Genomic DNA, 24,264 nt, shown 5'->3' with positions numbered 1-24,264 from the left:
ACAGATATAATATGAGTTCTGTTTAACCCCTTCAATCCAGTCATACATTTTCTTTTTATTCCTGCTATTTCTAGGCAGTTATACTCAGCATACACAGGAGAAAGATTTTGAAGAGACGTCTGATACCATATGGATGTCACTGATGGCTTCACAATCCCTAAAAGTGCATAACAATAGCTGGAGGTACCAATAATACAACAAAAAATAACCACCTCATTAAACAAGTGTACGATAACAAGGATGGTGTTGCTGCTGTTACTTCACACCACGCAATGGTAAATCATCTTATAATGCTGTCCTATTACCACGTGCAAGTACAAGGTGAAAACATGGCTGTATGTGAGCACTGATTTCAGCATTTCACCAACTTTCTTGACATTGTATGCAGCTGGGTTACCACTATCTGACACCACAATATTTGCAGCTTTGGTGGCACAGACAAACATACAACACACATACTGCCACTGAAAACTGCCCCACCACAAACATACGAGGGATGGCAAATATGTTACTGTGGCTGTTGTGGTGAGTGGCAGTGGTGGTGAGGGCAGGAGTTCAGCCACACCAACACCTCCTCCCCATCAGTCTCTTTTCCTTCTCTTGTCACGGTCGTCTCTGCTGCTGCCACGCTCTTCTGTGTCTGCAGTTCGCTTGCTGGCTTTTTTGGCCTCAGACAGCAACCCAATTACACCGAACAGATCATCCTCGTCCTTCTCCTCCACTGCACCCGGCCTCTGGAACTCCACTGGACCTGACCTGCTGGCACCGGCATCCGTTCCAGAGAAGCCTCGGTCTGGGACAAAACGATTAGCGGCCATGATCTCCTCGATGCCGGCACCGTACTCATTCTCGGCGGCACGTGTGGGACGATAAATTCCGGAGCCCAGATTGTCAGTGTTGCGCCAGGGAGCATCATATACATTGTAGGCCTCATCATCACCAAAGCCAGTGTCCATTCCTCGAGACTGATTGAACAGCCGCTGGTCAAACTGCGCCTCGCCTCCTCCGGCACCAGCATTCTGTGGCAGACCTAATGCAATCTGCTCCGTCACATCACGTTCACGGGCCGCCAGCTTCCCACGTTTGTCAGCAGAGGAGTTGGCTATGGCTGTCTCACGTTTACGGTCTCTGAGGGATGAACAGAAATATCACATTAGTAATATATAACATGAGGAAGGGGGAAGTGAGATGAGGGGAGGGCAGTCAAATGGTGGGTGACAGAGCAACTTGGAGGCGTTTTGTCTGCGGCCACCCTTTGCAGAATTAGGGTGTCGGGCTATAGATAGATAGATAGATAGGAAAACTCCTCATCCTCCTTATCATCATCATCATCATCAATATCCTCATCACCACAACCACCATCATCATGACCATTTTCCCACCTAAAGTTGGGGAGAGGCAGGGTTTAGAAAACAAGAAAAATGAATGCATAAATGGAGAGAATTATGAACAGCATGCCCAATGAAATGAGCCAGACACTCATCCACACATTCAAGTCATTCCATCAAACAAGACAGAGGGGGTGGCCAAGAACAAACCGCTAATACATCACCCTGTCATTCACAATCAGATGGCCCTTTCTCCCCCACGTCACTCTCATTCATGTACCTCTCTACCCAGTCCATCTGTTCTCAACCTTTTCGGGTCTCACCACCCCTAGCCTTGATGCACATATCCCCCCCTCTCCCATGTCCTGCCATCATCTATCTATCTACAGTAAGTATCTGTAGCCTGATGCCCTAATCCTGCAAAGGGTGGCCGCAGACAAAACACCTCCAAGTCGTTCTGTCACCCAACATTTGACTGCCCTCCCCCCAATTCACTCCCCCCTCCCTCATATACCTCTCAACTCTCTCCCTCCATCTCACCCTCCCTCCACTTCACCTACATACACCCTCTTATTCAGCCTTTCATTCTCCATTCTCTCCACATGTCCAAACCACCTCAGTGTATTTTTCTGCCATCATTTGCCTCTAAAACCTTATTCTCAAATTACTATTGTTATTTCTTAATTTTCTCTCGAAATGACCAGATCAGAAACACACACACACACACAGACCAGAAAAAAAAAAAAAACAAAAACAAAGAAAAGTGTGCTTTGAAGGCTGAAGCATGGGGCAGGCAGAATATGAACACTAAATACACACATACACACACACACACACACACACACACACACACATGCACACACACACACACACACACACACACTTCTTGAGTGCACTCTATTTTGCTGAGTCCTCAAGCTCTCTCTGAAACTGTTCATGCCCCTCAGGTTGAGAAACACTGACGCAATGCCTCCAACTCATCCAAAGTCACCGTTTCCCCCTCTACTTGACTCACGTACACTCTCCTAGTCAATCTCTCACTCTCCATCAATAAAAGTAATGCACAGTCTCTCACTCACCATCGATAAAAGTAATGCAAAATCTTTAAAAACATGAGTCTCACCTGGAGCGGTCCTGCCTGAGCTTGTCTCGGTCCCTTTCAGCGTCGTCTGAGGTTGGGGCTGCGGCGGTGGTGCGTAGACCGGCATGCTCCTCCCTCGCCTTCTTGGCCAGGCCCTTCAGAAGCTCCTCCTTACGTGTCTTCTCCTTCTGGGCCATTCGCTTCTCAAGCTGGGCACGCATCTCAACCTACATGCGAGCAAAGTGGGAGTCAGGCTATGGAGGAAAATGAGAGTAAGTGGGAAAAAGCAGCTCCTATGAGTGGGTTTTCTTCTGGTCACACACTTCTCAGCTGGGAGTGCATCTACCTACATGGGAGAACAGTGAAAGAGTGGCTTAGGAGGATTTTGGAAGCGAGGCTTGGGAAAAGAGTAGGTCCTCCACACACATCTTCTCTTTCTAAACCACATGCTTCTCAAACTGGATGGGTGAGGGCAATTGCGAGTTCAGCATGGCTGGAGTAAGGGAGTAGTCCTCACCTAATGCTTTGGATGTGTGCTGGCAAAATGCTGTCTTAACTAAAATAACAAAGTGAAACATGCTTCTGGTTCATAATTCAAGGGATGGGGGGAGAACATCCAAAAATTTAAAATGCATTACAAGTAAGCTTAAGTGAAGAAATGGGCTAATTCATTAACAGTTCAATAGTAAAAAAAAAATATATTAATGGGGAGTAACTGAAGAAATTTAATACTGTGTCAGTAAGGCAGGGAAGAAAGTTAGTACTGTGTTAGTTAAGGCAGGGAAGAAATTAGAGAAGAGTGTTTGTGATGCAGAGACGTATATAACAATACAAGAAAAGTGGAAATGAATCACAGAAGTTAAAGAAAGTGTACCAGATATGTGCACGTGTGCAAACAATACTGAGAACTGTGGATGCTATGGGTTATGGTGTTACAGTTTAAAATATGTGATATTCTGTAAAACATCACTGACAGTGTTAATATGTTGCTTGATTGCTTGATGTGTTAGCCAGATGTGCCCACCTTTTCTCTGGCTATACTGTCAGTGATGCATAGCAGAGGAACTTTATGCATACTGTTGCTGGCCCCCATCATAGTGAAGTCTCCCTAAACTACAACAATTCAGTTGAAGATAGAAAGTATATACTGATCCCTGAGACCACTGTGCTCACCTGTTCCCTGGCTTTCCTATCGGCGATGTAAAGTGCCTCGGCCAACTTAGCGAACTTTTCATTGATGTGAACAGACTGGAGTCCTCGACCATCTGCCGCCAATCTCTTGTCCAGGGGGATGGTGTAGCCCTTGGCGTTCTTCCAGTTGCTGACACACGGCGGGATCCTCCACTCCTGCTGCTCCTTCACTGTTACCTGTGTAAAGCAACATATCATCATTCATTTTTATCACTGTAATTCTCTATCCGTTTATGTGAAGCTACAAAACGTAGTGAACGTTTCTGGTGTATCCGATAAAGACAGGATTCTGGGGGCTTGAATGATGAGTGAATGGAAATGTGGCCCATGGGACTGGGCAAATTTGGGCTGTCTGCACACTGCTACTCCTCAACCTGTCCTACGGTGGGAAAGGAAGTCCAGATGATGATGATGATGATGATGATGATATGAATTCTCTATCACTCACTATCATCACCATCATTATTCAGGTACAGATGATGAGCCTATACATGGTGGTGTTGTGCGACCTGGGTGGGGCAGTTGTGGCACCCACCCAGGAGCCAAACTACCTCATATTTTCCTGTGCCTAGCCATGGGACGGGGCCTGGTTCAACCCTGGTGAGCAGCCGTCTACCACCAGGGGTCGTGAGATCCCAACACTGTATGTACTATTATGTATCAGTTGGACAGAAGCAGAATCTTACCTGTGGTCAATGGATCTGCTCTATCAGACAAACCAGGGTTATGCAACAACAATAACCATCATTATTTATCATCATCATTAGTAACTATCATCATCATCACCATTATCATCCATTACCATCATTATAATCACTACTGTCACTGATTGCAACCAATGTAAAATGACATTAATGGCCCTGTCATCATGATCATTAATCATCATCATTACCATCATCTATTTCATAACCATTATTCCATCCATCCATCATCCAATCCTACATTGCCCCATGAGGAGCGTAGCAGCCCGGGGTTAGGCAGTTGGTCCCGACATTTAAGATGAGAGTGACCAGCCTCACTCTGCCTGAGTGGCATTACACGAGCAATCAACCCCAACCACCCCTTGGATATAAACCTTCACCAGCTCAATCCGACTGGAGCACAATAATTACCCACTAAACCACCAGGCGCCAAAATTTGGTTATATGGTTACCACCCAGCATTGTAAATGGTTTCCTGGTGTACAGGAAACCATTTGGCTTGACACTCAGTGTAGAGTCACCCATAGGCAGAAGGAAGAGGAAAGAATGGAGGAATGAAAGACAAAAGAGGGAGTGTAAAGTCATCTGTAGGCAGAAGGATGAGGAAAGAATGAAGGAAAGAAAGACAGAAGAAGATGGAAGGAAAGAAGGATGGAGGAGAGGACAGGGCAGACACCCAAGAGCGGCACTAAATTGAGTGAGTGGATGGTTAGCGCCCCCACCTACCACAGACAACCATTATTTATTATGATAATCATCATCATCAATCAAATGTTTAACACATCTAAACAAATCATGGCACAGTATCTATTACTAAATTTAATTAAGCACTGAACATTTACAAATGTGTAATGCAAGAGTTAAAAGTCTATCAGATATGTTTATGTGAAGCTACAGAATGTGGTGAATGTTTTTGGTGTATCCGATACAGCCAGGATTCCAGGGGCTTGAATTGTGAGTGAATGGAAGCGTGGCCCATTGGATTGGGCAAATTTGGGCTGTCTGGACATTGCTAATCCTCACCCTGCCCTAGGGTGGGAAAGGAAGTCCGGATGATGATGATTAATGTGACACTAATAACCTTGTCATCATGATCATTAACCATCACCATTATAACTACCATCCACTTCATAGCCATTACTTACTGTCATAATCACCATATCATTTGTATGTTTAACACATCTAAACAAATCATAGCACAATATTTATTACGAAATGTAACACTTAGCATTCTCAATCTCCAAAATGCAAGAGTTATAATTCTGCCTTTATTCAACTTAACCTCTGCAAAATATAATAAAGAACCAAGTGAGAGAATAGCTGATGGAGATATTGCATGTAAGACACTATCAGGCTCAGCAGATTATTCATGACACTTTAACACTCAGGCTCTTATGACTTACTCTCAGCAGAATAAATTGGAAATTGTCTAATCTTAAATGGAAAAAACTATTAGAGCTGACCCAATCATGAGAGAGTTAGACCGAAAACAAAGATAACACATTAACCAACCTTGCGTGTGGGTGAGTGCATGACTGGGGCTGGCGGTGATGGGGGTCCTCGGGGCACTTTCTTGTTAATCCTGGAGTTAGATCATGATTAATAAAATTTTCAAAAGAATATGGGTACTGTCTTATATTTGTTCAAATGCAGAACAATAATAAGCATATTTTGTCCACTTTCAACTGGCAGATCTTGATGTCCCTTAGCAGCTTACTTCACATCGCTCAATGACTGAATAATATAAACTACAGCTTAACATCCTTTCCACAGCACTTTTTGCAATAAGCACCATAAACAGAAGTACAGCTCAGCATTTAAGATGGAAAATTAAGTCAGCTTAAAGTGGACACAGTATACATCTAACTGGAAAGAAGTGTTCCATGCCTGCACTGCAATAACACTAACAGGCTATATGCACTGTCCACTGCAAGGGAACATAAGTTCACTGCATGGGAGGGGTGACTGTTTGCCTGAGGTTGATGGGTATATTCAGCCAGATAGACTGGGGTTGGTCAACAACAACAACCTACATGCTCGTTATCAACTCCGGTGAGGTGGCACCTGAATGGAGGAGGAAGCAACCTTATTCACTCCCATTTAGCATTCCAGTTGTTGTATTTGACTGTCTACACAAAAACAAATTAAAAATACAGTAATCCCTCCAATATCTGACATAATGGAGCCAAAGGCATGTCCGGAAAGTGGTCCTGTCCGGATAGTGGGCCCCAGCCTCCTGGACTTGTACTTATGGACCCTAACTCAGAAAAACACCTATACAACTCCCTCTGGACATGCATAGCACCTATTTAAGACCCAAATCACACCAATGAGGGACATAAAAGACTGAAAAAAATGCAAAAGAAGCATAAAATGAGGTTTTTGAGGAAGGTTTATACAATATTAAACATTCTGGGTACTTACAAGTCCCTGGCTCCTGGACTGGTAGTTATGGACCCTAACCTAGCCTAACTCAGAAAAACACCTTCCTACTGCACATGCATAGCACCTAAGACACTACATATTTACACCAATAAGGGACATAAAAGAGTGAAATGAGATGTTTGAGTTAAGTATAGTATGGAAAATACAGTACAGTACAGTATGAAACATTCTGCCTACTTACAGCAAGTCCCTAGTCATCTCGATGAATAACCGCCTCCTCTCAGACTCTGACAGTAAGAAGGATTTCCTGAAGCACTTGCAGTACACTGTTCATGAAGTCTTGCACTTAACTTAGTCATTCGCACTCAGAAGTCCATTCTCTTCACACTGCGCACTCTTGTCTTACTTATGCTCCATTGTAACTTAATAAGTGTTGCACTCTGCACTTTAAGTCTTTCCACTCATAAAACCAATTTCAAAACAAATCACAAGTTTATTTACACTAAATATAGTCCAAAAATTTTGTCTTTTCACTCAAATTTCTAATTTCTTAACAATACTGTATGCACTGTTTTTCTTTAACTGCACAACGCTAAATTCCCGCGTGGTCTAGTGGAGAAGTTCTTGCCGTTTAATTACTGTCAGAGTCTGAGAGTATCGCTGGGAGGTGACCTAGGGGTGCGTCGCTGGGTCGTGGTGATGGCATACCCACTGCAGATGACTCGGAAGATAAACGCAAACTCACTTCGAGCGGTGACTCCACCGTGGCTGATGTGCTGGGCTGTGGCTCGGAGCATGAGGGCCTGTCTTGGGGAGGCAACGGAGTGGAGCCAGAGCCGGGCACAGCAGGGATCACGGGCCTGAAAAAGCTGTCAATCGTTGATTGACGCAAGAAACGACGATTCTGATGATTTATGATGCGCTGCCTGAAAGCATGCACTTCCTCCACAAGTCCCAAGAGCCCCATCTCCCTGTCGCAGTCCGGGTGTTCCAGGCAGTCCAGAACAAACTCTAGGTGTTCCCGGAGTGTGCTCAACTTGGGGATGGCTGAAGTTGTGTCATGCTGAGAGGAGTCCGCATCATCGTCGCCATCCTCGTCGGAATCTTCAAGCTGGGTACTGACACCTGCAACTGAAGATGCGATCTCGATATCAGACAGGGTCTGATACCCAGGATCGCCCTCGTCGTCATCCAACCACTCATGCACTTCGTCCACATCAACATTGTTGCCGTGCGCACGTAAACGTGCATGGAAGTCATCCACGTCGAAACCTAGGAAATCGTACTCCACATCCGTTCCGAGAAGCAGATGAGACCAACCATTTTCTAGAGTCTTGATAAGGATTTCCTTCCATGCACTGGCCCAGTTGTAAATGGCAGACTTGTTGTAGCGGCGAATGTTTTTCAAAGTCCGCTGGCCTCGCGTGTCCCGTCCCTCCCTGTGCTCGTCCTCGTCCTCGAGAACAACCATCACCTCGTCCAGGAACTTCCGTCGGTATAGGCGGTTCGTTGTCACGATCACTCCTTGGTCCATTGGCTGGATGAGAGCAGTAGTATTAGGTGGCAGAAACATGCACCTAATGCGGTCATTCTCAGCCACCAAGTCCTTGTTGCATGGGTGGGCAGGTGCATTGTCGAGAAGGAGGGCCTTTACCTGGTCGCGTGGGATTCCCAGTTTCTCCGTCTGGTAATGTATGAACTCCTTGACGAAATGGCGGTGGAACCAGTCTTTGAAGATCTGGGCTGTGAACCATGACTTCATGGAATGGTACCAGACGACAGGAAGGACATCCATCACCCCACGAAGACACCGAGGCTGCTTTGCACAGCCAACAATAACGGGCTTAAGCCGGTGCACGCCGTTAGCACTGGCACAACACAAAGCTGACAGCTGTTGCTTGGAGAGCTTGCGGCCAGGTACATGCTTCTCCGTCTCCTTGGCTAGAGTGTTCGTAGGCAAAGAGCGATAGAATAAACCAGTTTCGTCAGCGTTGTAGACTTGACCGAGAATGAGGCCCTCCCTGTTGATCAAGCCCTTCACCTTGTGCTGAAACTCCTTTACTCCATCCTCGTTAGCGTCCAAAGCTTCGCCATGAGACTTACAGTTGGTAAGGCCATGCCGTAACTTAAACGCGAAGAGCCAACCCCCGGATGCCTTGAAGTCTAGGGCGTCGTGAAGCCTTGCGAACTTCTCAGCAGCAGCCTTCAGCTCCATACCACGTACCATCACACCAGCAGCACGTTGCTGTCGATACCAAATGAAAGTGGAGCGGTCAACTTCAGCAAACTTGGGAGTAACCATCATCTTCCTCTCCACGTTGCGTTTGCTTTTCGAGGAGAAGTCAGCCGTGTACTGCATGAGTTTGTCTCGGGATCTCTTAATATCAAACAAAGTAGACCGGGCCAGGTTGAACTCACAGAGGATGCATGACGAAGACCATCCCGCATCTACTTTCTCCAATATTTCCCGTTTCTTCTCCAGAGTCAACACCACTCTCTTCCTCTTTTCAGGCGGCGGGGCCATCATCACACACACGAAGGAGAGGCACGAGAGCAGCAGGAGTGCCTGCAGCAGGTAAGGCACCACCACAAAAGCGAGCACGTGGGCAGCCATGATGATGAGCGTTTATTAAGGACAAGAGACAGGCGGAAAGTGGGGAGGATGCAGAGGCGCTCTAACAGATGTCGGAGGAATGACGCACCACAACAAAGCTGTCGCTTGCGCCAAGTTCAAATTACGGGCGGGATTCCCCCCCCCCCCGGACCATTTTGGGAATATTGGATCCTGGGACAATTATGTCCGGTAAGTGGGGATGTCCGGAAAGCAGAGGGATTACTGTACAGTTATCCCTTGGTTATCACACTTGGTTACGGAGATTTTCGTTATCACTGCTACATGAAAATCTGCACTCCTGCCATTATCGCACATTTTTTGGTTACAAAACTTTGTTATCGCGCACCTGAGCTGGTTTCTGCTAACACCGATGGTGCAAAATCTGTAGTTTCTAATGTCTCTGAGAGATTCAAAGATGAGGCCCTACTCAAAGCATTAATCCCCGGTGGTTGGAGACAATTAACTCTCCACCCCCTAGCCTCAGACCCCCTTACCTCAAGCCCATCTCAAGTCCGTCTATGGTACAAGTTTCCTCCTTAATATCCCTTTTTCATCATTTTCTATTAACCTAACCATGCCTATGTATGTTTCTCAGACTTACCATAGCAGTATGTATATACTGTATTCAGTGAGGCTAAACTGTTGTAAATGGGAAAATCTGGATTTACAAGCGGGGTGCCCAGTATTAATTAGGATACATCCCATACGCTCTATGCTTTCGTTATTGTGCAATTTCATTATCATGCACTAGGCACGGTACCAGTTACATGCAACAACCAAGGGATCACTGTAGCCCATCCACGTTACCTGAACTTAATCTTCCACACTTACTTAAACTTGGGTGGTTCCATGGGGTCCTTAGGCTGCTCCACCATTCTGATGACGCGTTGTGTTGCCCCTGAGTTGAATGAGACTCCCTGCTGTGATGGAGTGTACCGGATGTACTGTGCCGGCGCCTGCTTCTCTGCACACCGTACTGGCATTGCCGATGATATCTTACCCTGAAAGTTTATTATACAGTCATGGAAGTGTTTGTATTCTTAACCCCTGATGCACTGATTCTCTGTTAGGTAGCTAGTTTACCTCTCATCAGTTACTGTTTTCTAACCAATGTAAACAGTACCTTGTATGAGGCTTGCAGAATGGCTCATAAAGACCTTCATTGTGTTTCATATGAGGTCTGCAGCATGGCAGGGGTTAAATATTGGGTACCGGTACTTCTGAAGTGTATTCTTGTAAATATCTTCTTGAGTAAATTAATAATTACATCACACGTTTGATAACAAATTCATACAGTGACAGTGAAGTCAGGCTATTAAACCCCCCCAAACAATTTATTTTATCATCAAGGAAATAAGGTAAGTCTGGGGTCCATATAACTCACTGAGGGTTACATGAAAGACACTGATATATACATTTTTTCTTTTAATGATACAATTTTGTACCTGTGTAAGCTTCTCAAGGGCCTGGCGTGTCTTTTCTGTGGTGTCCTCAATTTCCTCTGCTGAGGGCCGCTGCAGCTCTGGGTCATCCTCGGAAGTGATGGCCGACGGCAGCAGGTCCGTCAATTTTGAGTACACAATCTGCAGAGACAAAAAACACATTAAACATCAACAGCATCATTTTCACACAGTTAGTCCTTGTTGAATGTGGTAGGTGGAGGCGCTCACCATTCACTCACTCGATGTAGTAATGCTTTCGGGTGTCTGCCCTTTCATCTCCTCCATCCTTCTTTCCTTCCATTCTCTTCTGTTTTTCTTTCCTTCAATCTTTCCTCATCCTTCTGCCTACGGGTGACTTTAGACTCTAAGTTGACCTTTTAATGTTCTTTTTAGTGATTAAATCCATAGCAATTTAATGTACAGAAAAATTGCCTGTTAATGATCTACTGTACCTTGCTAATCAATCAGTTTCTCCAGGTTAAAGTACAGTACCAGCTTTATGGAAGAACCTGTGATATTTAAAACATTAGGTCTATCTATCTATTGCCAGACATCTCAATCCCATAAGGGGTGCCACAAACAAATCGCCTCCATATCATCCTGTCCCCTGTCATTTCACTGCCCTCCCCCCAGCTCACACACCCCTCTCTCATATGCCTCTTCACTCCATTCCTCCAACTCATCCTTGGCCTCCCCCTCCCTCTCTCCCCCTCCAACTCACTTACATACACTCTCCTCGTCAGTCTCTCACTCTCCATCCTTCCTGACTTATATGAGGAAATCCTGTGCTCTTTATTTCCCTCATTAATACGAGCCATGTAGAAAGAGGAAACTCATCATCATCATTATTCTCATAATCCGTGTTCCCACACAAACCCCTTCAACCAGATTCAAGTATACAATCCACATATGCAACATCCACTGTAATCTACCTATCTATCTATCTATCTATTGCCAGACGCCTTAATCCCATAAGGGGTGGCCACAAACAAATCGCCTCCATGTCGCCCTGTCCCCCGCCATTTCACTGTCCTGCTCCCAGCTCATACCCCCCTCTCTCATATACCTCTCCACTCCATCCCTCCATCTCATCTACTGTAATCATCATCACTATATCTCTATTTCTCACACTAATTCTCAGTACAGTATTTCTCACATTCATTCTCAGTACAGTACAGTATAGTGAGAGACTGACGAGGAGAGTGTATGTGAGTGAGGTGGAGTGGGGGAGTGGAAAGGGGAGACCAAGGATGAGATGGAGGGATGGAGTGGAGAGGTATATGAGAGCGGGCGGTGTGAGCTGGGAGCAGGGCAGTGAAATGGCAGGGGACAGGTCGACATGCAGGCAATTTGTTTGTGGCCAACCCGTATGGGATTAAGGCGTCTGGCAATAGATAGATAGAATTCTCAGTACAGTATTTCATTCTAGCTAATGTCAAAAGATTTCAGCTAAATGTCAAGTCACGGGAGTCTGACAGTGTTGTTCTCAGATGTGATGAAGACCGAAAACATACCATAAACATTACCGTACCAATCTCACATTCATATTTCCAACATTAACACCTGCATTCCAATGATATTTTGCCATTTTTTTCAATTCGATGATCATACACGGTATATTGCTTTAATTTTATTCGTGACAACATCCTTTAATTTATTTATATTACTATCCAGGTCTCCAAACAGGCCTCATCCCACAACCTGCTTATTCTTCCCTCTCCATTAGCATCACTCTGCTAATATCTCTTAGGCTAATCTCCCTCACAGCATTGTACGCTCTTTTCAGCTCTCTTTCACTGATGCTCTAATGATAAGTCTCTACACCTTCATTTCTGTCTATTCCAACATTCAGCTTCCTCTTTAAAAATACTGGTGCAAAACTTCTTACAATGCCTACTCATCGATTCTGTCAAGATATAGTCATTATACAAAAGAACAGTGGTGTAAACTGATATTGTCTGATGAGTCTTCCTTTTAAATGTATCCCAGGAATGCGAGGAAAGATGGAATGGTCATTGGGGTGCCAACTGTTATGACTTGCAGTCTACTGTCAGTGCCATCAACCATTCTGTTCAACAGTGTCATAGTATGGGTGTGATTCAATGGTGATGCTGGCTGAGGTGGAGTGCATACTTACTTAGAAACTAAGCAATTAACAGTGAACATTGCCTAAAGGTGTCTGACTATTTACTGCTTGCATCTTAGACTGTTGCATGTAAAATTTTAAAGCGTGAAGGGGCCTTTGCCATAATGGGGAAAAAAAAAAAAAAAAAGTTAAAAACTCATAGGCCTATATGGAAAAGAATGTTGAGACATTGCAGTGATCTGGAAACTGTAAACCTCAATCCAATTGAGGGTTGGTGGAAACAAATGAAAAAAATAATACTTAGAAAGATGAAATACATCTTCAGTCCCCACTCCTGATAATGAATCATAGTCATTGGTTTCAATATTCTGGAACCTTGCCAAATCCATGCCATTACATTTATGATGGTCATTAAAGCTACATGGAGAGATGCCAAACCGTTAGGGGATAAATATAAACTATATTTTGATGTAAGAGGTGTCAATTATTACTGTACATTTTCAGTTTTTGCCACAGTGGCCTAATATTTTCTAGGAAACACCAAATGGTGTTGGTTGGCCAGGCCACTTTATGTCAGTATAAGGAGGCAGGATTTCAGGCACCTATTCCTGCCTTGTACGATGCCTAGTACACAGGAGCAGCAGCACTTGCTTAACTTTTATTTCTCGTTCTGGGAGAAGAAAATATTTAAACTGCATCATCTATGTTGGTATTCTTCCCAGTGTAAAACACCATTGCCTTGGCAAGTTATTTTGGATAAAGTATAGCTCAAATACTAGAAGAGACTGGAAGTACAGAAGGTAATCTAGGGATACATGAAACTGGGTGTTGTTCTCACCTTATCCTTAGCATGTCCCTGTCTGGCCAGCACGTCGTACTTCACCTTGCCCTTCTCGTCCAGCTGCACCGCCAGGGCTTTGGACGTTGACCCTCCACCCCCTCCACCCTCACCGGCACCACTCTTGCCCATCCCCAAAGGGTACTGGGCAATGTGGCACTCAGGGAATGCTCCACCATCCCCAAAGTCCTGAAACAGAAACATCAGACTATTACATTATGAAAATATCTATCTACCAACCTATTGCCAGACGCCTCAATCCCGTTTGGGGTGGCCACAAACAAATCGCCTCCAAGTCGCCCTGTCCCCCGCCATTTCACTGCCCTGCTCCCAACTCACACCCTCCTCCCTCATATACCTCTCCACCCCATCCCTCCATCTTATTTTCGGCCTCCCCCTCCCTCTTCCCCCCTCCACCTCACTCACATACACTCTATTTGTCAGTCTTTCAACCTCCATCCTCTCCACATGGCCAAACCACCTCAATATGTTCCTCATAACGCTTCCTATCACATCCACATCCACACCACAATGCTCCCTTTATATCCTCATTCGTCAGCCTGTCTCTCCATGTGACTCCACAGGCTCCTCTTAAATAACTCATTTCCACTGCTCTCACTCTTGACTTGTGTCCTTCCAACAACGTCCAAGCTTCACTTACATACGTTAGAGTTGGTATCACAATACTGTCATGTAGTAACTTTTTCACTTCCATGCTCACTTCCCTGTTTCTTATCACTGCTTTCAAAGAACCAGCAACCTTTCTTCCCTGCTGTACCCTTTCAAGCACTTCACCCTCCAAACCTCCATCCTTACTCATCACACTACCCAAGTACTTAAACGTACTCACATTTTCCATTTCCTCACCATCCAACCTCGCTGTACATTCACTGACTTCACCTCTCTCAAAGACCATCACTTTACTCTTCCCTACATTCACCTTTAGATTCCGTTTCTTACACACACTCCCAAACTCATCCACCAAGCCTTGCAGCTCCCCTTCGTCTTCACTCAACAACATAGTATCATCTGCAAACAACAGTACAGGGAGTTTCCAAACACTATCCTCTCTCACAAGGGCCACTCCAACATCCATTACCCAACCTTGTACCTCTTTTATTACCCTATCTATGTACAGATTGAACAACCATGAAGACATGACACATCCCTGTTTCAACCCAACTTTCAAAGAGAAAAATTCACTTAGTTCACCATCCACATGCACTGCAGCCTTCGCACCATCATTCATACTCTTCACAGCATTCAACAACTTCCCATCTACTCCATATATTCTTAACACTTTCCACAATCCTTGCCTATACACCCTGTCATATGCTTTCTCCAAATCCATGAAAGCCGCATACAACTTCTTTCCCTTCTCTAGAAACTTTTCCACTAAAGATCTAAGAATGAATATCTGATCTACACAATCTCTTCCTTTCCTAAAGCCTTCCTGTTCTTTTCCAACTAATTTCTCTGTTCTTTCTCTAACTCTGTCAATAAGTATCCTACCATACACTTTTCCTGTTATACTAAGAAGACAAATGCCCCTATGATTACCACACACTTCTTTTTCCCCTTTTCCTTTGTCTATCTATCTATCTATCTATCTATAGCCCGACGCCCTAATCCCGCAAAGGGTGGCCGCAGACAAAACGCCTCCAAGTCACTCTGTCACCCACCATTTGACTCCCCTCCCCCCAACTCACCCCCCCCTCCCTCATATACCTCTCAACTCCATCCCTCCACCTCATCCTCGGTCTACCCCTCCCACTCCCTCCCTCCACCTCACCTACATACACCCTCTTAGTCAGTCTTTCATTCTCCAACCTCTCCACATGTCCAAACCACCTCAGTGTATTTCTCCTAATCTTTTCAACCACATCCACATCTACCCCACAACGTTCCTTCACTTCTTCATTCGTCAACCTGTCCCTCCATGTCACTCCACATGCTCCTCTCAAGTAACTCATTTCCACTGCTCTCACTCTTGACTTGTTCCCCTCTTGCAAGGTCCACGCCTCGCTTCCATAAGTCAGGGTAGGGATCACAATACCATCATGCAGTGACTTCTTAACTTCCATACTCACCTCCCTATTTCTCATCACTGCTTTCAGTGTGCCAACAACCTTCCTTCCCTGCTGTACCCTTTCACGTACTTCATCCCCCAAAGTTCCATCCTTACTCATCACACTACCCAAGTACTTGAATGCACTCACATTCTCCATATCCTCACCATCCAACCTCACTGCACACTCTGTGACTTCATTCCTCTCAAACACCATAACTTTACTTTTGTTTACATTAACTTTCAGCTTCCTCCTCCTACACACTGTCCCAAATTCATTCACCAAACCTTGCAACTCCCATTCATCTTCACTCAACAATACTGTATCATCAGCAAACAGCAACACCGGAAGCTTCCAAATCTCACCCTCATTCATCCACTGCCCTACCTTGTACCTCCTTTATGACCCCATCCATATATATATTAAACAGCCAAGGAGACATTACACACCCCTGTTTCAGTCCCACATTGAGATCAAAGAACTCACTCAGCTCACCATCCACTCGCACCGTAGCCCTAGCTCCCTCGTACATACTCTTCACAGCACTCAACAATTTCCCCTCCACTCCATATATTCTTAATACTTTCCACATACCTTTCCTATCTATTCTGTCATAAGCTTTCTCCAAGTCCATGAAGGCAGCGTACACTTTCCTTCCCTTCTCTAGATACTTCTCCACTAAACATCTTAGAACAAATATCTGATCTACACACCCTTTTCCCTTCCTAAATCCCCCTTGTTCTTCTCCAACTAGCTCCTCTGTCATATGCCTAACCCTATCAATGAGTATTCTACCATATATTTTACCAGTCACACTAAGAAGGCAAATACCCCTATAGTTACCACATACTTCTCTCTCCCTTTTCCTTTGTACAGAGGAACAATTATACCTGATTTCAGTCCTCTGGAACCCTTCCCTCTTCCCAAGCCAATCTACACAACTTCCATATCCACTCCACAACAATCTCACCCCCATACCTAAGCATTTCACCACACACTCCACCAATTCCTGGGGCCTTTCCCAGCTTAATCTTCTTCATCGCTTCCACTACTTCCGACCTACTGATCTCTTCCTCCCTCCTCTCATCTCTTTTTTCTCCCAGCCATTCCCCAACCACTTATACTCACACTGCTCTCACTCTCTACATTCAACAAATCCTCAAAGTGCTCCTTCCATCTCCTCAATTTCTCTCTCTTCTCCACCAACAATCTATTATTCCTATCTTTCACTCCCCTACTATTTCCCCTTTCACACTGCCTTACTTTCTTTACCTCCTTCCAAAACAATTTCTTACTCTCCCTCCATTTCACACTCAGATTCCTCCCAAACTCTTCATCCACTTTCTTCTTACTCTCCTTCACCAGTCTCTTAACCTCCCTTCTCCTGCTCACATATACCTCTCTCTTCTCTCTCTCATCTTCTCCCCTACCTCTACTCGCCAACCATTCACCATATGCCTTCTTCTTTTGTTCCACAGCTCGTTTCACCTCATCATTCCACCATGCTGTCCCTTGCACACCCTTGCATCTCCTCCTCACTCCACAAACCGCCTCACACGCTGCGCTTATCTCTTCCGTGAATATCTTACATACGTCTTCCACCCCTTCCATCTGCTCTAGCTCATACCTTCCCAATCTTTCTTCCACTATGCTCTTATACTCTGTCCTCTTCTCACTATCTTGCAATTTCTCCACTCTTCTCACAGGAGCTGCTTCCTCCTGTCTTCCCCTTCGCCTCCTCAACCACTTTCTTTGCAGCTCTACCTTGGCCATCACTAAGTGATGGTCCGAGACTCCATTCCCCCACCCTCTCCACACCCTTGCATCCAACACTTGTCTTCTCATTCGCTCATCCACACACACGTAGTCTATCATTGCCTTTCGTTCAACAAGTTCACCATCCATCCTCCTCATTACTCTCCATGTATACCGGTGGATCATCTTATGACAAAAGTAGGTGTTGGCTATTGCCAACCCCTTACCAGCACAGATGTCCACCAAAGCACTACCATTCCCATCTACTTCCGCTGGCACACCCCACTGACCAACCACTCCATCCACTCGTACATTCCCGACTTTGCCATTCATGTCTCCAATCAACAGCACTCTCTCGCTCCTCTCAAACTTGTCCATACATGCTTCTACTCTCGCCCAAAACTCATCTTTCACTCTTGCCACTCGATCCTCTGTTGGAGCATACACACATACAATCGCCCATGCTTGTATACCTACTTTCATCCTCACCCATACAATCCTTGCATCCACTGTTCCATACTCTCTTATGTTCTCCTTCCACTTCTTGCTTATCATCAGACATACTCCCTCTCTTGCCCTCTCATTCTCACTGACTCCCGCACATAATACCTACACCGTATTCCCATTCTCTCATCCTTTCACCTTTCCATTTAGTTTCAGTCAATCCACATATATCCACTTTTGCATCCTCAAGCACCTGGACAATCTCTCTCTCTTTCACTTCATCATTCACTCCTCTCACATTCCACGTTCCTACTCTCAGAATGTCCTTTGTCCGTTCCTTAGTCGTCAACGTATGGTCCGTCCGGGTCCGAGGCGCTTTATTTGCTTTTTTAGTTAGTTCTTTTTACGGGGTGGGGCACTAACCCACCACCAACCCTTTTAGTCGCCTCGTACGACAAGCAGGGATACTGGGGGAGTATTCTTGAAACCCCCCTACCCCCAGGGGTACAAGGGAATAATTATACCTGACTTCCAATCCTCCGGGACTCTACCTTCCTCCCAGGCCAATCTGCACATCTTCCACATCCATTCTACTACTATCTCTCCCCCATGCTTCAGCATTTCACCACACACTCCATCAATTCCTGGGGCTTTCCCCGATTTAACTTTCTTCATTGCTTCCACAACTTCTATCCTACTGATTTCTTCCTGTCTTCCCACCTCCCTCCTTCTCCCAGCCATTCCCCAGCCACTTATGCTCGCATTACTTCCATCCTCTATGTTCAACAATTCCTTAAAATGTTCTCTCCATCTGCTCACTTTTTCTCCCTTCTCCACTAGTAATCTACCATTTTTATCTTTCATTCCCCTGCTAACTTCACTTCCACCCTGTCTTACTCTTTTCACCTCTTTCCAGAACATTTTCTTACAGTCCCTCCACTTTACACTCAAATTCCTTCCAAATTCCTCATCCGCTCTCTTCTTACTCTCTCTCACTGATCTTTTCACCTCATTCTTTCTACATATAACTCTCTCTTCCGCCTCTCAACTTCTTCCATGCCCCTATTTCTCATCCATTCATAGTATGTTTTCTTCTTTTGTGAAAATATCATCCCCCAAATACTGAAATTAACCCCTTCAATACGATGTTGTAATTTACAAATCCGACTACAGGTCAACCTGGCTATACAACTGGATTACGTTCAGGGAGAACTGATCGTATAAAGATTGATCGTACTGTATATCTGTGCACTAACCTCCTGTGACCGTGGCAGCCATCCCTTCCTGTGGCCATATGGTGGGGCTGCTCGTGATGCTGTAACCAGAGCCTGCTGTTGTTGCTGCTGTGCCAGTTGTCGCCGCCGCCGATCATCACTCTCACGGTCCCAAATTGCTCCACTCACTGGTGGTAGGATGCTGGTAGGGATTGCAAAAATGCACACGTGAAGAAGAAACGTCAACGGAGTGCCATGTGAAATATATCATACCGTACACAAGCTTTCATCCATTATCAACCCTTGCTGAGCGGTATACCTCATATAAGGCACAATGAAGGTCTGCACAGGGACTTACTGCAAGCCTCAGGTAAGATACAATTTACATTGGTTATAAAACAACAACTCAGGTGAGGTAAACTAACTTACAATGTATTAGTGTGGCCGGGGTTATAGTCTTCCAAATCTTGGATGTAGTAACAACCAAACTCACTCTAATCTAATCCAACTACTTTATAAGCAAACAGCTTCCATACACAACAAACCATAGCTATCCAATACTTGTAAAACATGGTAGCAACCATCATCCACTACTGTTTCCCGTGTGACTTTAATCATGATTACAAGAGTGACTGGTGTCTGCCACCCCCCCCTTTCCACTTCCCATAAGGCTTAAGTCCTCCTCAAAAGGGCAGAGTCTGAAGTGGGTAATGAAATCTATCTAGGCTATCTATCTATCTATAGCCAGACGCCATAATCCCGTAAGGGGTGGCCATTTGACTTTGTGTTAGTTGTTTTATGGGGAGGGGCACTAACCCTCCGCCAACCCACTTGATGACAAGTAGGGAACATGAGTGGGTTGGTTATATGGTTACCAACTTACCACCCAGCACTGCAAATGGTTTCCTGGCTTACAGGACACCATTAGACTTGTCACTCAATGTAAAACCACCAGAAAAGGAAAGAAAAGTAATAAAAGGTGACATGAAAGATGGGATAAATAGGAAGAGAGAAGGGCAGACTCTGAAAAAGAATGATAATGGTGAAGGAAGTAGGCAGCTACATCAAGTGAGTGGATGATAGTCACAATGGGAGGAAAAAAAGGGTATCATGGGCCAACTTACTGATTATGAATTTGAATTTAGGGGAAAAAAAAAAAAAAAAGTCCTAAAATTTTGGGAACAAACTGCAAGAGAGCTGCCATTAACAAGAGATCAAAATCTTATGACAGGGATTAACTTTAATATTGTACAACTCATTTATACACTTGAATTCCACTTAAATAACACTTATCATATCTTACTAACAGCACTAAGCTAAGCTTGCTTGCAGTTATGGTGGCATCCTACAGATTATCTATCTACTGCCAGACGCCTTAATCCCTTATATGGGGTGGCCACAAACAAATCGCCTCCACGTCACCCTGTCCCCCGCCATTTCGCTGCCCTGCTCCCAATTCACATCCCCCTCTCTCATATACCTCTCCACTCCATCCCTCCACCTCATCCTTGGCCTTTCCCTCCTTCTCTCCCCCTCTCCTACAGATTATAGTAAGTTAATTTTGACCCTAAATCCATTTGTCCTCAGACTGTTTTGGTTAGTCAGGTTAGGTTAAAATAAGCTAGGTTAGGTTAGGGTAAGTCCTATTAGGTTAGGTCAGCAGGGAAAAAAAGCCTGGTGATGCATTGATCATAGACCCAAATCAACCTGAAAGCCTGACATGACTGGCTGCTGTGATTTGCATGAAAAAATGATGAGAATGCATATTTAATATCTTCAGAATTACACACCAACTTTTAAAATCACTATGATTATTAGGTTATACTGTAGTTATAAAAAAAAATAGAATAAAAAAAATTGTAAATTCTATGCATGGGAGTTCTGCAGTTTCGGCAAATTTGGAAATATGATGAGCCAAGTTTTCCACAGCAGCCTACTCTGGTATCCTATAATTCACAGGACCTTCGGTTAAACCTTGGTATCCTTCAGATCTATCTATCTATCTATAGCCCAACACCCTAACCCTGCAAAGGGTGGCCGCAGACAAAACGCCTCCAAGTTGCTCTGTCACCCACCATTTGACTGCCCTCCCCCCAGCTCACTCCCCCCTCCCTCATATACTGTACCTATCAACTCCATCCCTCCACCTCATCCTCGGTCTTTTTTAGATGGCTTGCTTAAACAGGCTAACATACACCATAACTAACCATCCAAACTCCCGACAGTGAAAGCCACAGACAAAACCTAAGCATCTTTGGACTCAACTCAGGCATACTTTGAACCTTACATTAGCACACAAAATCATGATATTAAAATGCTATTAAGTATTATGGCCATAGAGGAAATTTATGCTCAACTCCTTTACCTATTGAACCCCACATTATCCCCGATCTTCAAATCCCTTTTAATATTCATGGTGTCATCATTCGATATAGTTTGGATTATATTTAGCAGCCACTTCAACCAGAGTACAAGCCGTTCTGAAGTGTTTTCTAGGTAAACATATGCTTTCTTTGCCTCAAATCAGTTCTCCTTCTTCCTGGCAGTCTGTTATAATTTTCTGATTATTTCTGGGGTGGTAAATACACATTTCACGCAAAATCTGCTTCCCAGCTGTTTTTGGGTATGTTCCATTGTGTCAACTCATTTGATTCATCAGCGTAATGGCAGAAGGGACTGTCCTAACCAAAGTGTTTAAATCTAACCTAACCTAGCACAACTGTATCTAATAATTCAATCTATCCTAACCTAACCTAGCATCTAGCTGGGAAGTCGGGAAACTAAATCCACCTTTGAATATATTTCGTAAGATTCTTCCATTACGCCAGGAACAAACCACCACAGGTATGGCTTAAGGAACTTGATGAAATATAAAGGGAAATTCTTTAGCAGGAAAGGGTAATTTACCACCCTGAAAAGTCAGAAAAATACAGAAAACAAACTGGATGAATATGAACTGAATTGGTAAGGTCCTTCTACTGTCTCAAGGAAACTGTACATTTATCTGTCTGGTTATACCTCACCATTTGCTGACATTATTTTTTTCTATGACATTTACTGGGAGGAATTAATGACTTCATGGGGAAACGGGGAGGAGGAAATCTGTGATGGAAGTGTCACAGAAGGAAAGTGTCAACAAACGATGAGATATAAACAGCAAACACTTCAAACTACTTAATTCTAGCTGTGCAGTCTGCTAAATATTTACCACTTGTTAAATGAGGTTATGTGCTCTCTCCATTCATATCTTACCGGTAGTTTTAGTACACATACAGGGTTTAGAGTGATAACTACTGATTATATACAGGTAGATGGAGGAACTTATTATTTGCCCTATTTTACGTTAAACTTTTGTCATTCGTGCCATGAAACTGTAAATATATGGCAAACACAAGCTCTCCCCAAGTGCACAAGTTCGAGGGATTTTAATAAAGTCCATAATCCGCCCACAATGTTTTATAGTATTGAACTTTAGGTGCTGAAACTTATTGCTATCGTAGCTACACATCATAATTGGGTTGCCTTATCAGAACTATTCATCAAAAGTGCCAAATACGAGACAAAAATAAAGAAAATGCAAATCTTACTCTGCTAGCGACACCATCTTTGTTGATACTTGCTGCGTCTGACCCCAACTACATTGTTTTGTCACTTAAAAAACACTCTTTTATGACTGAATAAGATTATAAACAGAGAATTGTAATAATTAACTAAAAAATGTGAGAAGAGTTAGAATAAATACTTAAATTTGCAACAAATTTTGATAATGTAAATACATATTTCATCATTTTCGTACGCTTCCTCTCCAAAGCAAGCTGATGGTTCTTTCGCCATATTTCACTGCAGCGTGTATCAATCTCCCTATATAAAAAAAAAATATAATAAATTTTATTTTTAAGTAATGCTTATTCTTTAGGCAATTTTTTGCTCAATTAAAGCACTAATAAAAATTTCTACACTTTCGCTTAGGGTACATTTGCTACGAGGCGATAAAAAACGGAAATATTCACGGGTAAACCCAAAATGTCTTTAAGGGTTAGATGGAGAGATGGGGTGGAGAGGTATATGAGAGAGGGGGGTGTGAGTTGGGAGCAGGGGAGTGAAATGGCGGGGGACAGGGCGACTTGGAGGCGATTTGTTTGTGGCCACCCCAAACGGGATTGAGGCGTCTGGCAATAGATAGATAGAGATAGTCTTTAAGGGGGGGGGTGTTATTGTAGTAAGAGAGAATTAGCTCTTTAGAACCCAATGTCTCCCTGAGGAAAGGGTTCGAGGGCTCGAGCATTTTCAAACCTTAAATAAAGATGGACATCTTGAATGGAGACCTCTCGTAATATCAAGAGTATTACATCAACATCATGAAATCGAGGGTGATTCCACTCTTGGCTGGCTGGATTGGACATCAAATTTTGAAACCCCCACAATATGACATGCAACGTCTATTTTCTTCAAAGTTCAGCAAGCTATAACACTAATCCCCAACTCTTTTACGAAGTTTGGCCCATATCAGAACCCTTTACCGGGCGACGTAACATTGATGAGCACTAAAGTGGGCGTCCAAAATGGCGCCCCCACGTGTATCGGTGTGTGTGCACCACTACGTCATTGAGCTTCAGCCAATCACGAGGTTTCAGGATACCACCGAGGGTGACGTCACGGTCTCCTCCGCCTCTGTGATTGGCACAATAGAGACTCAAACATCAGTTGCTGGCCAGACTCTCTAGGAGGAAGGTGCTTTGCGATTGTGGTCCTCACGCCCACGGCTCTCTCTCTCTCTCTCTCTCTCTCTCTCTCTTTACATAATGTCGGTAAGTTGATGATTCCCTGATATTATACAGTTGAATAGTTGTACTTTAACCTCATATATATATATATATATATATATATATATATATATATATATATATATATATATATATATATATATAGGTGTCAATCACTTGGAACATGCATAACTTAGTGAAATTCATCAGTGAAAAAGTGAGTGATCATTTTTGGATATGCACCCTGTAAGCTATAGATATTGAATTTGCCATTTGATTATATATAGACACTTCGCCCGTTAATCTATAAATATTGATTTTGCCAGTTGATTGTATATAATCACCTCGCCCAA

General features: G+C 44.0%; 1 protein-coding gene across 1 annotated transcript; it reads right to left on the bottom strand.

The window, feature by feature from the left end:
- Positions 1–352: 352 nt before the first annotated feature.
- On the bottom strand, positions 353–22,754 carry Bx42 (Puff-specific protein Bx42). The gene is made up of 9 exons (XM_080277437.1): positions 22,736–22,754; positions 19,191–19,350; positions 13,667–13,855; positions 10,746–10,883; positions 10,132–10,301; positions 5,814–5,883; positions 3,583–3,777; positions 2,452–2,636; positions 353–1,128 (listed from the first exon to the last, which is right to left on the bottom strand). The coding sequence occupies exons 1-9, from the start codon at positions 22,750–22,752 to the stop codon at positions 582–584; spliced, it is 1,671 nt and encodes a 556-aa protein (XP_080133563.1). The 5' UTR covers positions 22,753–22,754; the 3' UTR covers positions 353–581.
- Positions 22,755–24,264: the final 1,510 nt, after the last annotated feature.

Source organism: Coenobita brevimanus, chromosome 69 (genome assembly GCF_032717465.1).
Source record: "Coenobita brevimanus isolate Jiangsu-jjx chromosome 69, ASM3271746v2, whole genome shotgun sequence".
Taxonomy (NCBI): domain Eukaryota; kingdom Metazoa; phylum Arthropoda; class Malacostraca; order Decapoda; family Coenobitidae; genus Coenobita; species Coenobita brevimanus.
The sequence above is the reverse complement of the archived record's forward strand: the minus strand, read 5'-3'. Positions and strand labels throughout refer to the sequence as shown.